Source organism: Sinocyclocheilus grahami, unplaced genomic scaffold (assembly GCF_001515645.1).
Source record: "Sinocyclocheilus grahami isolate Dianchi unplaced genomic scaffold, SAMN03320097.WGS_v1.1 scaffold871.1, whole genome shotgun sequence".
NCBI classification, from domain to species: Eukaryota; Metazoa; Chordata; class Actinopteri; order Cypriniformes; family Cyprinidae; genus Sinocyclocheilus; species Sinocyclocheilus grahami.
This window is the reverse complement of record NW_015506050.1, coordinates 264,623-281,771: the sequence shown is the minus strand read 5'-3', so window position 1 is coordinate 281,771 and position 17,149 is coordinate 264,623. Positions and strand designations below refer to the sequence as shown.

The window sequence follows — 17,149 nt, the reverse complement described above, 5'->3', positions numbered from 1 at the left end:
GTTGATGCTGATTTCATTTGACTGGTAACTTAGTCTTCCTGATTGTATCTTTTTATTTTAATTGAATTTATTGTTTAATTAAAATGTTTGATAAACATTTATAAATGTAACGTTTTTGCCACAAAAGATGACATACATTTAATAAAGTTAGAAAAATGGCATTACAAAGGTTTTTAAAAAAACGTTAAGGAGTCAAATATCAATGCGATCTATTAAATCTAAATATTAAATCTAACTGCAAACGTTTTTGCAAAGTGTAAACTATTAAATATAATCTACAAATCATTCAATACTGTACCAGTAAATAAGAAGAGTTTTGAGGGCGTAGTTAAACAGGCCAATTAGAGACACTAATCATTCTCATTTTTTATTAAATCATTCTTTTATTTCACTAATCAATCTTTTTTTTTATAAAAAAAAAAAAAAACTAACTCTACTCTAGCTTTCTAATCTTTTTGTATTCTATCTGTTTTCTTTTCATTTATTATACATTTAACAAAAGCAAAAAAGTCCTCTAAGAATAGCTTGCTCTATTCTTTTTCTATTCTTACTGTTTTCTTTTTATTTATTATATTATTTAAAAAAAACCTTGCTACGTGTACTGCGTTAAGCTAACTGAGACTTGTTATAGCACTTGTATATCATTGCTCTTTTGCTGATTTTGATTGCTTCCATTGTCCTCATTTGTAAGTCACTTTGGATAAAAGCGTCTGCTAAATGACTAAATGTAAATGTAAACACAGGGTCTTTAATGATGCTTATATTGTAACATGTGCAAATTCACACACAACATATCTTTAATTTGGCCATAATTGCAGGTGCTTGTCTTAATATACAAGAAGGTTTAGAGAAAATATTAAATAAGTTTTTAATAAATGTTATTATAGATTATAAAGTGTTTTATAATTAAATACATCTGAAAGGTCATCTAAAATTACTTTAATAACACTTAAATCTTTAGAATATCTCAAAATTAATATCAATTTTTATACTTTTAATTATAATGCTTTGATGCCTAAATTCTGATTTTAGTTTTTATTGTTTTGTTCTTAACTTATTTAAAATATAATAATAATAAATAAAGGTAATTTTAATGGTCAGGACAGGTAGAAATAGATCCTGAAAGTACAGTAACAACTGCACAGTTTCATAGTGCAGCATATGACCTGAAACTAACCATATTCTACAGTTCAAAGCTCTTCTAGATTCTAGATCATGAATGATGTGATGTATGTAAAAGAAAAGAGTTCTGTGTTCTTGTATAGGTCTATGTAGAGCATCATGCATGTTCTTCCATATATAGTAACTGGGGGATGGGATGTTCCATGTATCCAGCAGCAGAAGTCAGATATGATTAATGTTTTCCCGGCTTCACAGGATACAGAGCTGTGCAAGCAGGAGTACATACTCTTATATAATCATCACAGACGAAAGAACATTTAAATCGCATGTGTCATACAACCCACATAGATTGAATGTCTTTTAATAAGAACAACATCCACATTATTATCTTTCTTTATGTAGTTCATTTATAGATATTTACGTCACGGCTGGAATATTAGATTCTGCTTGGCCATATGATTCAGCATAAAATATATCATATTTGGGGGTTGCAGCTCATTTAGTGCATTTTAACCATGCTGGCTGGATGCTTGAGTGAATTTATGAGTGCTGATGTAAGATTTAATGAGATCATCATCTGAATGGGAACAGTAGGGGGTGTCAGATAGACGCATTCACATTCTTCTGTGTCCCTGCTCCCTCTCCCATTCACCTGCCTGTTGGTCCATGCTCCCCGGTAAGATCCACACGGGAGCAGGGCTTGGACCAGGTGGTGGTCCGGGGGTTTGTGGAGAATAATGCCTCAGGGGAAGACGCATGGCTGGCTTCCCAGGTCCCCACCCACACCAGCTGTGTCAGGGGCCCGGAAGTGGATAAAAAGCTTGTGGAAATGTAGATTACGTGATCGAATGTTGGTCGACTGGCCTTGTGTTTGTTTGTTGCGAATATGTGGAATTGTGACAGTAATAATACTGCAAAATTAAAATGTGTATAATGTTCAAAAGTTGTGAAATAAGATGCAATATTTCGGTCTCGCTTGTAATGTTACTGGGAAGCTGATTTGCTAATTCTGCTGATCTTTTTCTTTCCACTAATCCGGTGTGCTTTCATTGGACAAATTAACCACAGTTGTGTATGATGTCATTTAAATGATGTCACCGTGGCTTGACCAACATTGTTTGACTCATGATGGTAACTGATTAGATTTAGAGCAGTGGTGAGTTGCACTCATATCGATCACACTGTCTGTCTGCGATTCTGTCATTTTGATGCCTGGATTGTCAGTTAATTCTGGATCTGAACTGTTTTCACAACCCAGAGGATCATAAGTGCTATTTCAATCCCAAAAGCAGATGATCCCTGTTCAGGAGCAGATAACTGTAGGATAGATAGAAAGAATGAACGTGAGACAGAAAGAGTCACATAAAGAATTATGAATATGAGGGAGAAATGACAGGAGAATTATGCATTTGATAGGATAAGAATCGCAGATCCATATCAGTGCTTTGTTTTATATATACATATATATATATATATACTGTAACAAAGCACCATGGATCTGCGATTCTTGTTTATCCTATCAAATGCGTGTGTGTGTGTGTGTGTAATGGTTTGGGTGGTTTATAAGGATACAAGGAAGACTCTTATCTTCACCAAGGCAGAATTTAATTAATTAAAAAATATAGTAAAAACGGTAATATTGTAAAATTATATTACAATTTAAAATAACTTTTCTATTTTAATATATTTTTAAAATACAGTTCATTCCTGTGACTGCAAAGCTGAATTTTCAACATACCAATAATCTTGTACCTTAATATTTCAAAGAAATACTGATAGGTATTTCCCCATTGTTTAGCTGAGGGCCATTTCACTGCCAATCAAGCCAACTAATGGTCTGTTACGTATTATAGTTTACGAATGTCGGTTAATGAAGTATTAATGTAAGTTATTATAAATCATTATCTAATTTTATTGCATGTGATATGATATTTAATAACAGAAGTATATCTGTTTTGCTGTTAAATGTTCAGACTGATGGTTGTGTGAGGGCTGTGGGGCCAATGCTGTTGCTAGGTGGTGACAGAGTCATAATAAACATGGCTAACCTAACATGAGATTATCTAGTATCCAAAAGTAGCTGTTCAGGGTTTTGTTTCAAACACTAAGAAAAGAGAGATTCAGAAAGTGTCAACTTCATTAGAGCATTTTTTTTTCAACCTGTACAGAGATTTCAGTGTCACTAGGGATTATGTCATCCCTTCATAAAGAGTCATTATTCATTCACAATATGTATGATAATAAGTTGTTTTATAGTAAGAAGCTTGCACATGTAAGATCTTTTAATGAGCTGGTTAAGTCTGCGCTTCATGTGAATGTTAATTCACTAATAGGCATTGGAGCAGAGAAAGGTGCATATGCTATTTGAGTCTAAACCTCAGGCACTGGCATGGTCTATTACCCTGAGATTATCAACACAACCTCCTGACATTGCTTATGACATGCCATTAATGCAGTTGTAGTTCTACTGGAGGAGGAAAAATGTCAGCTGTTTGCTAACATTAATGCCATTTTTCATGTACAGTAGGCAGATTGTTGTATACTATTATTGTAATATTGTTTAACAATAGCTAGCTTGAACTAAATGCCACAAAATGTGGTTCCTGTGTATGTAGATCTGCAAGGCCATGTAGTTTCGCATTTGTAGGTTACTTGGCAAATTATTTTCTGGTTTTCAGCATAAAAATTTAATAAAAATGAATAAAACAAATAAAATTTGTACAAAATTGAATAAATTTATTTTATTTTTAATATAAAAAATTATCTGGAGCAGATGGATACAGTGGATAGGAGCAGTGGATAGATTGCTACTCTTCTTTGTTTGTGTATAATCATGACTCACTGTAGTTTAGAGTCAGTGCTTCCTTAGTTATAAAGTACTGTAAATATAAGCATATGTGGACGTGCAGGAATGTTAATGTAGTCTGTTTTGTATTATACCATATAATTTTCCTTACAAAAAAAAAATGGAACTATGTCAGGTGCTGAATATAACTAATCCCCAAGAATGTATGTGTTTGAATGAAAAAGGTGCAGCCAGCATAATTGGAGAACAATGGGAGGGTGTACTGTAGCACTGTTCGGCTGCCACCCGAGGGATCCCCAGACTTGCACAGAGATGATGAAGTGCTTCTCCCAGCCTCTCTCCCTTCCCCCAGCTGGTGTCTCTCTCCAGGGGTCTGTGCACTCTCTAATCTCACAGCACCACCACTGGACTATATTTGCCTCGATTAACATGCAGGCAGTCGACGCCAAAAAATCATCAAAAAGTGCTTGTGCTGTTCTATAGCAAAATTATAGAATGTCACCAGTAAAAGTCAAATAATAGAAAGGAAATCTTAGAAAATCAAAATTTGAGAATCATAGAATATCAATATGAATAGAGTAGTTTCAAATTTTTTCTGTATTGCTAATGTTTTCACTATTGCTGTTAAATGTGTACATATGTATATACATATATATATGTATATATATTAAAATTTACATAAGCTTTTTTACGACAAAATGCTTCATGCATGGATGCATCTGATGATTTGACATTTCATGTGAAAGTGAAAGTGATGTGACATGTGGCCAAGTATGGTGACCCATACTCGAAATTAGTGCTCTGCATTTAACCCATCCAAAGTGCACACACACAGCAGTGAACACACACCCGGAGCAGTGGGCAGCCATTTTTTGCTGCGGCGCCCGGGGAGCAGTTGGGGGTTCAGTGCCTTGCTCAAGGGCACCTCAGTCGTGGTATTGAAGGTGGGAGAGAGCGCTGTACATTCACTCCCCCCACCTACAATCCAACCTTTGGGTTACGAGACCAACTCTCTAACCATTAGGCCACGACTTCCCATGTGATCACCACATCAGAGCAGCTGCGACAGCTCAGAATATAAATCACTATTATAGGCACTGTTTTGTATTTTATTTTATACTGTTTTGTACTTGATTAAAAACATGTTTCCTGTATGAAGCAAAATTTTTAGGAATAAAAAAAAATCACTGTGAGTTAGAAATGACTTAAACACAGAAAGGTGAATGACAGAAGCTTGAAATTTCTCAAACAAGACAGCTAATAAATGTAAACAATTATTGTAGGCTTACCATCATGATTCAGGACAAGACAAAACATTTTTTGAGCACTTTATATTGTTATGCACTGGCTCAATTTGTTTCTAACTAAAAGTAAAACCAGAAATCCTTTATGAACATGCTAAATATTGACTGTATTTAATTACGTTATAAAATAAAAATGTATTATGTAGTAACACATATATTATGTATTACTAGTGCAATGGCATTAAAATCGCAAACTGAATAGGAAAACAATTAATTGACATGATCAAAGTCCCTTTTTTAATGATTTCAGAGGAAGAGACATCACGTAAAAAAGAATGCAGGAAAAATGGATGGCTGCCTTCTGGGGCTAATCCTTGATTTGATCTTTAGCGGGACAGACAGAAGTGGCAGTGTCAGCACTGTTATGGGGTCTAAGAATAAACACTATAGGCTCTCTGATGCCGGATTCAAGCGGCACTGCTGGCCTCGGGACAAGAGAGAGAAAGAGAGACACCAGTGGGACATGAAAATATCTCATCATCCACCCCTCTGATCATTTCATTTTTTTAGGCTTTTGAGGCAAAGCCATGGCCAAATTGGACACAGAAACCCCAGAAATCCAATTTAACACAGCTCTCTTCCACTTGCCATCATTTGAGGTTGGGGGATGGGGTCAGGAGAATAATCTTTAAAGAGGCTCTTGCAGCTTTTCTATCCTATTTATTTTTTTTCATTTGACTGTGTTTTATCTGTTTGAAGATGTGTAAATATTGGCCACGTCGTCATTCTTATGCATATTCTACCGTATGTGCCTGTCTCTTGAATAATTTAAAGAGGTTTTCCCCTGTGACGACCCACAGTCAAATCTGAGATACACTCTGCCAACCTTGGTTTCTCTTTGATGGTCGTCCAGACTGCTTTGTCTGTCTGAAGGCAGATAAGGGTTGAATAATCAGTGTTTAGCTCTAATTTTTACTCAAGCTTGTTTGTATTGTGGAATAAAGAATGGAAAGTGAGGTCATGCATTGTGTCTCATATGTGGAAAAGTCCCCAAAAACCTTCCTCCTCATGTGGGAAGCACTGCTTTATTTCTTTACTGTCTGCAGTGTTGGGGTAACTTACAAAAAGTTTCAAGTAGTATGACAGCAGCTTTTTAAAAGTGTAGCAGTGTAGCTATTTTTCTGATTACTTGTGGTGTAGCATGACAAAACTCAAGAGTATGTCACTATTTTTGTTGCGTTGCATTTACAGCGAACTGGTGAACTGGGAATATAATCAAAAATATCAGTTACATTTTATTTTAATGTGTCCTTGTTACAGTGTAATTGTACATTTAAGTACTGAGTAATATTGATGAACTATGTTCACTATATGGTGAGGGTCAGGATTAGGGTTTGACTTAGGGTTACTTGCATGCAATTATGCATAATATATTGTTATTATAATAGTAAGTACATGTAATGTGTAACAAGGACACCTTAAAATAAAGTGTTACCAAAATATCCACTTACTATTTCACATGAAGCGTTTGGAAATCTGATTAATTTGAGTGAATTTGTTTAAATAGGTCATTCATTTAAATGAGCTGGTTAGAAAAAATATTAATTTATGATGCTATATTTGTTGAAATATTTGGTCAAATATTGCCATTAATCACTTCACCTTGTTATAGAAATTGTGGTTATTTTTAACTTTATTGATTATTTTAGTGTTCATGTAAACCCTACCTATTTAATTCGGTCATTTTTAGTAAGTTCTTTGTGAGCGTAAATAATGCTCTGATTGCAAACAAAATAATACATCATTATTTAAAGATACTTCAATATAACTTCAATGTATTGATGCCTTTTGTTAGTAGCTTGTGTAGTTCAAAATATAAATAAGAATATTTGCATATGTATATGATTTTTTTTTACTATTGCTCAAAAATTTAGGGTCAGTATGATTTTTTTTATTGTAATTAATACTTTAATTTAGGATGTGTTAAATTGATCAAAAGTGACAGTATAGATATTTATGTTGTTACAATTTTTGTCAAATAATTTGTGCTCTTTCTATTCATCCAAGAATCCTGAAAAGATGTATCACAGTTTACAAAAAACATTAAGCAGCACAAGATTTGTTTTCAACATTGACAATAATAAGAGATGTTTCTTGACTAAATCAGCATATTAAAATGATTTCTGAGGAATTGTGTAACTGGAGTAGCGGCTGCTGAATATTCTGCTTTGCCAACACAGGAAAAAATTACATTTGAAAAAAAAGTCATTTGAAACGGTATAATATTTCACAATACTACTATTTTTACTGTATTTTTAATCAAATAAATGCATCCTTGCTGAGTATAAGAGACTTTTAAAATTAAAAAAAAAAATCTTACTGACCCCAAACTTTTGAATGATAACGTAGATATGTTTAGATTATGTCATAATCCTCTTTACTCCTGTGTAGTTTAAGTACAACTACATTCTGAATCAGTGTGTAAAAACACACAAAAATACCCTTAATCAATAGTAGCCCTTTGCCAACTCTAAATATCGATTCACACCAACTTGTTTCTATTTTAGGACACCTCTAATGCAATGCTTTTCTTGCTTAATTTCTCCAGCACTTGTTTCCTACAGTGTCAGAGTTGAGTCTCAGTCAGCTGGAGGGGGAGGGTTTATGTTTTGAGAGAGGCTCCACCCCCTGCGCTCTGATTGGTCCGTTCCCTGCTGTCAGACCGGGACTCACAGACAAGCTCAGCAGAGTGTCCTCGACATTACACAAACACTCACACACTACCAACACTCGCACACACTCCTCTGAGAGCTTAAGCCCTGGACGGGCTTATTTTCACCACAGAAAGAACCGGAGAAGAAAAAGTGCACAAAAAGACAAGCATTTTATAACTTCAGAAAATATTTTGACTTTCTTTTTTTGGAGTCCTATTCAAGGAGAGCGTCTGAGTTAGCGAGCTTGAATGGGTTGTCATGGTGATTGACACTAGCAGGCTGACCCTAGAAGAAGACTGGATGTTGAATGGACAGAGAGCTGCAGTGGCCAGCCAGCGAAAGTAACGGAGTTATCGGAGAAGGGGAAGAAGGGAGGAAGAGAATGGAGGACGGCTTCTCCAGCTACAGCAGTCTCTATGACACCTCTTCACTGCTGCAGTTCTGCAACGGTAAACTCATCATGTTTTCTGTCTTTAGTCTGAGAACTTGTCCATCTTATGATCTACATGTTCAGGTAAACATGTTGCCTCAGCTGGATGGTGGTACCTCAGGTGCTGCACTTAACCTTTATGACCTTCTTCAGTCCCTCAACTTTGAGAAAGTTTTTAAATCCTCTTGGCTGTGATGGATCATTTTGAAAGGATTTGATAGTAGTTGACAGTTTTCGTACACTGAGATGCTCCCGAAGCAAGTGTTTCCAGAAGGGCATCTCTCAAATGTCATGTTTTTCAGGTTCTTATAATGTTTAGGTGAAGCATATTTGCCATTCCTGAGATTGAAGGTGTTTGATGTTGTTTTCAGACAGACGTGTTTGTTTTGAACGAAACAATGCAGAGAAAAATCTCTTACGCCTTTATTACATCAGACCGTTCTCCAGTGAAAATGAAACTCAAGAGCTTTCCGAAAAGCTAAAGAATGAGGATGTCGTTTTTGATTTGTTGGGGTGTTTTTGTTGTTCTGCCATCCTGATTGCCATCTGTAGTCAAGTGTGTGTGTATGCTGGCTGGTGCTTCAAGGCTTTTGGGCGAGGGCTGATGATAAAAGAGGAAAAGAAGAGAGGAGTTTGGGGTGGTTAGTAAGGGATTTACTTGTTCCAGGATGAATAGAAGTGCGTGTCACTGTTCTGTCAAACACTATTAATCTCTTGCATTAAGGAACCTCATATGACATCACAGCGCTAGAGAAAACCACCTGAAGTTCTCCTTGCTCTTGTGCAGGATGTGATGCTGTGCTGTTGCATGAGTTTTTACATTAAAGGTTTTATTGAACTGTAGTTTAAAGGGTTAGTTCACAAAAAAAAAATAATTAGTCCATGAATTACTCGCCCTCAAGGCATCCTAGGTGTATATGACTTTCTTCTTTCAGATGAATCCAGTCAGAGTTATATTAAAAATTGTCTTTGATCTTTCAAGCTGTTTAATGGCAGTCAGCGGGTGTTGCAGTGCATCAGTCCAAAAGAAGTGAAATAAAGCTCATCCATTCATAATAAAAAGTGCCTCACACGGCTCTGGGGAGTAAACAAAGGCCTCCTGTAGCGAATCGATGCGTTTTCGTAAGAAAAATACCTATATTCAAAACTTAATAATCACTTTAATCTAGCTTGCACCAACAGTTGTACACGGAAGCAGTTCTGGGCTGATGACGTATGAGGTCGGCGTTTATTGGTGAGGGTTTATTTCAATCTATACTGAAAAAAATGGCATAGAATCTAAGTAAATTTCACAATTAATTACAAAGAAATGGCAGGTAACACATTAAAATAAATATACATTTTTGTAGTAGAAAGACTGAAGGAGTATTTTCTTGTAGAACATGCTTCAATAATCTTTGATTTATGACATACTCAAATTTCTTGTTTGCAAAAGTAAGTCTATTATTTTACTTTAAATCAACAATAATTCTGTTCGTTCTAGCCATTGACAGTATTTTCATATTATAATGTTATCAATTAGAGATTTTATATTTAACCAATGGATACAGTATACATGCTAAAATTGAATTAGATATTTAATTGTGCAAGTATATATCTTTTAAATCACTAATAATTTAAAACATTTAAAAAAACTATAATAATTTAATGTAATATTTGCATCTATATTTATTATTATTATTATTATTATGGTTGTTGTTAAATGTTAATTTTATAATAATAATGTCATATTTAGCAAATCTTCAAATGAATGTTCATGTTTCATACTGTAAGTTTTAAGGTTGTGATGCCTGAATTCATGCATTTGACGCATTTAAAATAATTGGTTTCAGTTTTTAGTATTTTGTTTTTTATTTATTTTCATAAAATAGTTATCAGTTATCAGTCAAAACATGGAAAATAACTATCAGCTTATCAGTATTGACCAGAATTTTAATATCAGTATATCCCCAGTAGGGCTGCACAATTAATCGAATTTCTAAACGCGATTACAATTACAGATGCCACAATTATGTAATCGTTCAAAGCGGCAATTAATCGTTCAAAGTCCACTTATGTTATTCTGCGTGCTTAAGATGCGTTTTTTTCTTTCTACAGGTTATCTTAAGGGTTTTTCCATTGTTTTCATTTTAGTTTTAGTATAACATTATAATACCATTCATATTTTTATTTATTAAGTTGCCGTATTAAGTTTTTATTTAAAGAAGAAACCAATCCAATGTATAGTTGACATTTGAGGCTTAATACTATAGAAAAGCAATAAAAGTTTTTCAGTTAGAGTGTTTTCAGCTTATTTATTTTCATATAAAAATGGCATGCAGTTGCTTCAAACAATGGTATAAACATCATTCGATGTAAATTGTGATAATCGTAATTAATAATCGCAATTACAATTTCAAGGGAATAATCGACAGTTATGATTTTTGTCATAATCGTGCAGCCCTAATCCGTAGTGTGTTCAGTCTATAATCTCCTTTAAAGTTCATTTAGAAAATCCAACATTAGAGTGATATTTGTTTCTGGGGCCATGTGGCGTAGCTGCATATCTGCCATGTGAGCACTTGGGTGGCTAATGAGATCATCAGAGGTTACTGACTTGTGTTTACACTGAAGCTATGATATGATTGTGTGGTTGTGGTGTAATCTTCTCTTTCATCATCTTGGCAGTCATGTTGACTAAGAAGTCTTCCATTCAGCAGAGCCCTTTAATCTGCTATAGGCCTCATACATCGGTTACACTTATAAACGTCTTGGTTTACAAGTTCTTAAATGAGTGGTTGTGGTGTAATCTTCTCTTTCATCATCTTGGCAGTCATGTAGACTAAGAAGTCTTCCATTCAGCAGAGCCCTTTAATCTGCTATAGGCCTCATACATCGGTTACACTTATAAACGTCTTGGTTTACAAGTTCTTAAATGAAAAAGACAATCTCTCTGCTTTTCTGCATTCACTCTGTTTGGCTGAGTGAGAATGAGAGCTGCTGTGATGGCTGGCCTGTATTCTGGCTTGTCAGGCCAGCGTAGGACTGTGGGTAATTGAATGAGGGTGTGCTGGAGAGCGCTGCGGTGAGGTCATCCGGCAGTACAGTGCTCAGCCGAAGCTCTGGATCTGGTATGAAGTCATTTGTTCTTAAATGCTTCACGAGTTACTGATCAGCAAACTACACTGTTGTAGGGATACTGGGCCAGCAAATTAATTTTCATAGGCAGATTCTAGGGGCATTATACCTTTATTTAAAGTGTTGCCAATCTCAGAACCATCTGCTCTTGAAGGGATAGTTCAGACAAAAATTTATATTGTAAAGACGTGAGGTTATTTTGCCTCCATAATCCTTCAGGAAATTACCAAAATGATGATGGTCACATTTTGGCTGAATAAAAACATAATTTAAAGTCAATCTTAAAGGGTTAGTTCACTCAAAAAAAAAAATTATTCACCATGTTATTCAAAACCATTAAACCAAAAAATATAAAAGATGATATAAAATGAAAAATGTATCCATGTGAGTCTGTACATTGAAAGTCAATGGGGTTCATTATTGTTTTTGGCCCACTTTGGGTTTGTATTGACAAAAGCTGTTAAAACATTCAAAATATGTTATTTTGTGCTCCACAAAAGAAAAAGAAAAAATTCATGAAGGTGAATAAATGATGAATTTTCATTTCTGAGTGAATTAATCCTTTAAGATCAACCTTTAAATGATGGTTTTCATACAGTCAAATCATTACCATCATCTTAGTTATTTCCTCAAGGATTCTGAAAAATAATCTTATGTCCTTACCCAGATTAGGACAAAAAATATAAAAAGACAATATAAAATGAAAGATATTTTGAAAAAGGTCTATGCAATGAAAGTCATTAGGGTTCAGTATTGTTTTGGCCCCCTGTGACTTTCATTGTATTGATGAAAACTGTTGAAACATTCAAAATATCTTCTGTTGTGCTCCAGGTTTGGAAAGACATGAAAAGACAATCTCTCTGCTTTTCTGCATTCACTCTGTTCGGCTGAGTGAGAATGAGAGCTGCTGTGATGGCTGGCCTGTATTCTGGCCAGGATGAGCGAATGATGTCAGAAGTTAACTAATCCTTTAAGACTGACCTTTACATAATTGTTTTCATTCAGCCAAAACGTGACCATCATCTTGGTTATTTCCTGAAGGATTCTGGAGACAAATTAACCTCATGTCCTTACTTAAATTAAACATTGGCGGTGAGTTCTGGCAAAGGGAGTAACAGGATATCTAGTGTTCTGGCATCAAGACGTCTACAAGTCGTCTCAGTCTTTCTGACTGCTATTATCTCATTCAGCCGCTGCTGCCAGAGAAGTGTTCTTGGCACTCGGCTCTCACTTCTTATTGGCTGTCCTTTGAGCCACTGATGGATGCATGTGCAACAGGATTAGGATTAAAGACCTGCTCACGTTACCGACCGAACCAGAAGAGAAAACTGAAAGTGAGTGAGAATGAATGTCATGAACAAAAGCTTCCACTTGCCTCTACACTTGATCTCTCCACAACCTTAGCAGCAAGAATATAAAAGGTTGAAATTCTAATGCCATTCATAAGAGCCACAGTTGGAAGACATCATTTATTCATTGTTTTCTCATTGACCTTACGAGGCTGTCACTTGAATTTGGAGGTAAATATTGATATACAGAAAATAACTCTTCAAGGGCTGTCGATTCATTCAAAGCTAGACATCGATTTCCTTTAGTATTGTGGCTCTTGTGCTGTTATTTATTGAGCTGTGCTCTCATAAAAAATCGCAGACTGAGGGATAAAACTCGTCTTATCCTAAATGGGTGATATTGACACAGCCTTTGTTTGTCTGTTATGTGGCAGACCCCAGATGACTTGCATTGGCTCTTTATCAGGCACTCTCTCCTATTTCCTTACTGATAACAATTCTCAAACCATCATCTGCACAGGCCTTCTATCTGAAAAGACCGAAGCCATTAGTGCTGCATGCTCTCTCTCTCTCTCTCTCTTTCTCTCTCTCTCACTCTCTCTCTCGCTCGCGTTTTTTCTAAATAATTTACCATTCAAACGTTTGGGATCAGAAAGATTCATTTATTCGCCTTTTTTAAGGCTGCATTTATTCAATCAAATATATAGTAAAACAGTAAGTAAGGGGGTCTGAATACTTTCCGTACCCACTGTATATATATTTTTTTACATTTTAAAATGTAATTTATTCCTGTGTAAATGTAATTTTTAGCAGCCAGTCTTCAGTGTCATATGGTCCTTCAGAAATCATTCAAATATGCGGATTTGGTACTCAAGTAACATTTTGTATTATTATCAATGTTAAAAACGCGTAGGCCTCCTAATATTTTGTGGAATATGAGATATTTTTTTCTGGATTAAAATATTTTAATATTTTAATAGATTGTTGAAACAAGAAATAAATTATTTCCTATGACAGTCAATTTTGTTTTAAGAGAAAAAAAATAAAAAGTTAATTTTGGTTTTACAGTTGCAACTTTATTTCTTAATTATGATTTTATATATCACATTTACTACTTTTTATCTCTCATTTGCAAATTTACGGTTTCATAATTGTTACTTGTAAATTGTGATTTCTTACCATTACCAAGGTATTTTTATTGTGTTTTTTTAATTACGTTTTTTTTTCACTCTGAGGCAGGAACATGCTTCCATATTTTCCAGACTAACAGATTGACTCTCATGAAACTTCACTGTAATTTACCAAAAGATGTTTTTCCTGGACATGCAGCATTTTGCCTTTTAGCCATAAGCAGCGCAGCGTTCAAGGTGTCAGCGACATATCTGAAGCATGTCCCGCTGAAGGCATAGTATTGTGCTATTTTTGTACATTAAGGAGGTTTTTGGAATATTCCACTCGCTCATTCACTCTCAAGGGCTTTCAAAACAAAGAGGCCTTTGTGGGGGTGTCAAGCAGACAGGATTATTAAAATTTTGCTTCAAAATATGCTAATGCTTTGCAATGGCAAAACATAGTGCATGTCTTTCATATACTGTTGTTGTATGAACCAGAATAAGTCCAACCAAAAGACTTATTGGGATTTTATTTTTGAATTTTTCAGTATTTTTATTGTTTGAGCGTCCATTATCCAATGGGCATTTTTGTAAGCGTACCACTGGGAAATCACAAGTGAGAGCCATGGCAAGCCTTTCCCCGTGTACTTTTGTTCAGAGCAGATTATGCATGGAAGCAGAAGCTTGTACATATCTGGTGACTAAACATAAACTCTATACTATTATAGTATTTATGAATACTTTGAACAAGCTTTTATTTTTATATTTTCAGTTTCATTTTAGTTTTTGTAATTTTATATGCTTGTCATTTTTATTTGTTTTTGTTTCCTAATATTTCTATTTATTTCAGTTTTAGAAATTTCAATAATAATAATTTTATAATTCTTGATTATAAAAAATTATAATTTTATTTTCTCATTTGAATTTTTTTAAGTTTAGGTTTTCAATTTAAAATTTATATTTTCATTTCATCTCGTTTAATTTCAATTAAGAAAAAAAATTACAATTTTTGTTTACATACCTCTGTAAATTTTATTAATATTTTGAGTTACCTTTTATTTTTAGATTTTCAGTTTTCACTTTTAGTAATTTTATGTGCTTGTCATTTTATTATTTTTGGTTTTTAATATTTCTATTTAGCTTTATTTTAGTTTCGTTTTCGAAATTTTAGCACTTCCACTTGTATTTTTTTCAATTAGTTGCTAATGCAACATTTCTAATTTTTGAGAAGTTTTTTTAAAGTGTTTTTTTTTTCATTTGGAATATTTTATTTAAGTTAAGGAAAAGGATTCAATAGTTCAGTTTATTAATAGTTTTAGTTAACAATAGGAACACTGACACACTTTTTCTTTTCCATCAGCTCAGTTGTGCTGCGCAGGCTGGCTTGACATACAGTATGATTTTCCGCATGTAACATCCAGCGTCATTAGCGCACAGCATCCACAAACCCACCCAAAGAACAACATTTCAGTTTAATTAAACCACCCACCCACTGTTCTGGGCTGTTTGTTATGTGTGCACAATGCCCTGGGTTCTGAAGGAGAAGAAAGCCTAGGCTTTCACACACGCTGAAAAGAGCATTGTGTCAGAAGGGGGAAAGCGGAGCCAGTCTTGAGTTAATGCTGCCCTACTTTTCTCCTGCTCTGTGACTCAGACCCTCTGCGACTCCTTCAAAATCCTCAATCTCCTCTCCTCCTTCCCTGCCTCGTTTGCCACCAGAGCTCCCTGCCGTTTGTGCCATTTCTCAGGAGAGCATGAGTCAGCACAACCCGCAGTTTCTGCTCTACTCCAGCGTGCCTTTTCCAGGTCGGTTTTGTCTTCTCATCTCTACGGTGACTGTCTGTCACTGGGTGGGTCCCATGAACAGAGGCACTGGCTGACTAAACATGGAGACAGATAAGTGTTTTGTTGTTTGGAGAGTTGTGTGTGCCGTTCCTCACTGCAGTTAACAGTAAGGTCACCTGTGACTGAGCGAGTGGTCTCTTTCTTCATTGATTAGTCTGTCGAAATAGAGTTCAAGCATGTGGGTGGGGAGCATGACATGATGTGTAGCTTCACTTTTAGAGCATTCTTTTTATTGTCTATAAGTGCATTTTGTTGTCTGGAAAGGTGTCATTAGCAGCAAGGCTCTCCAGACATGCTAAAATGCACAATATTAGTTTAAAACACTTTTTTAAATAATAATTTGTGTTCTTAAAAGAGTCATTTCTTTAACCGTTTTTTTTCAGTTTACTTTTTTATTCTTTTACCTAAATTATTAAAATAATAATTTACCACATCTCTGGCCATGTTTAAGTAATATCATTATTTACTCATCCTTGTGTCATTCCAAACCTTGTATGATTATTATTATAATATTTTTTTTACTGTGAGACATAAGAGACATTTCGAAGAATGCTCCTGCTGCTCTTGAAAGTGAGTGACCAAGGGACGCTAAGGTCCAAAAATGACAAAAATAAAATTAAAGCCATCCATACACTATATTCCAAGTCTTCTGACGCCATACAGTAAATGTCAGTGAACTGAGGGTGAACTTTCCTTTTAAAAAAAATGTACAATATAGCACAATAATTTTATTCCGCTTAGATGCATTAAATTGATCAAAAGTGATCGCAAACACATTTATAATGTTACAAAAAGATTTATTTCAAATAAATGCTGTTCTTTTAAACTTTATATTCATTAAAGAATCCCAAGAAATAAAAAAAATAATAATCACAGTTTCCCTAAAAATATTTAGCAACTATTGTTTTCAACACTGATTTTAATAAGAATGGTTTCTGAAGAATAATGTGACACTGAAAACTGCTAAAGATTCAGCTTTGCCATCACATAAATAAATTACATTTTAAAATATATTAAAGGGGTCCTATTATGCTCTTTTACAAAGTCTTGATTTTGTTTTGGGGATGTACTAGAACATGCTCTCATGCTTGGTGGTTCGAAAAACGCATTATTTTTCACATAATTTACATGATTACAATACCTCTCTCCCAAGGCTGGCACAAACGGCTCGCTTAGTTCCGGCTTTGATGAAGGTCTGCCTTCCGAAAAACAAAATGTGTTGTGATTGGTTAGCTTTCCCAATGCGTTGTGATTGGTGAAAAGCTTAGACGGTGTTTCAGTACTGCCACGCCCCTTGCTCCGTTTGCAACCACTGTTTTCGGACATCATCCACTTTCGGAAGCCCAAACAAAGATGAACAGCGTTTCAGGCGGTCGCGCACCGGACAAGAAGCGCAGCGTTGCGCCACATCTTTAAAATTCGAACACATTATTTTCTATGAGTGTAGGCACACCGGCGGCGCCGTTCGGC

At 35.0% G+C, this 17,149-nt stretch overlaps 1 protein-coding gene across 1 annotated transcript in view; it reads left to right on the top strand.

Moving 5' to 3' along the window:
- The first annotated feature begins 7,932 nt into the window (after positions 1-7,932).
- Positions 7,933-17,149, top strand: part of LOC107563381 (EMAP like 1) — a 55,029-nt gene continuing 45,812 nt past the window's right edge. The window contains exon 1 of the mRNA XM_016248240.1: positions 7,933-8,335. Coding sequence (XP_016103726.1) covers positions 8,194-8,335 — 142 coding nt within the window. The 5' untranslated portion in view covers positions 7,933-8,193. The remainder of the gene's footprint in view (positions 8,336-17,149) is intronic.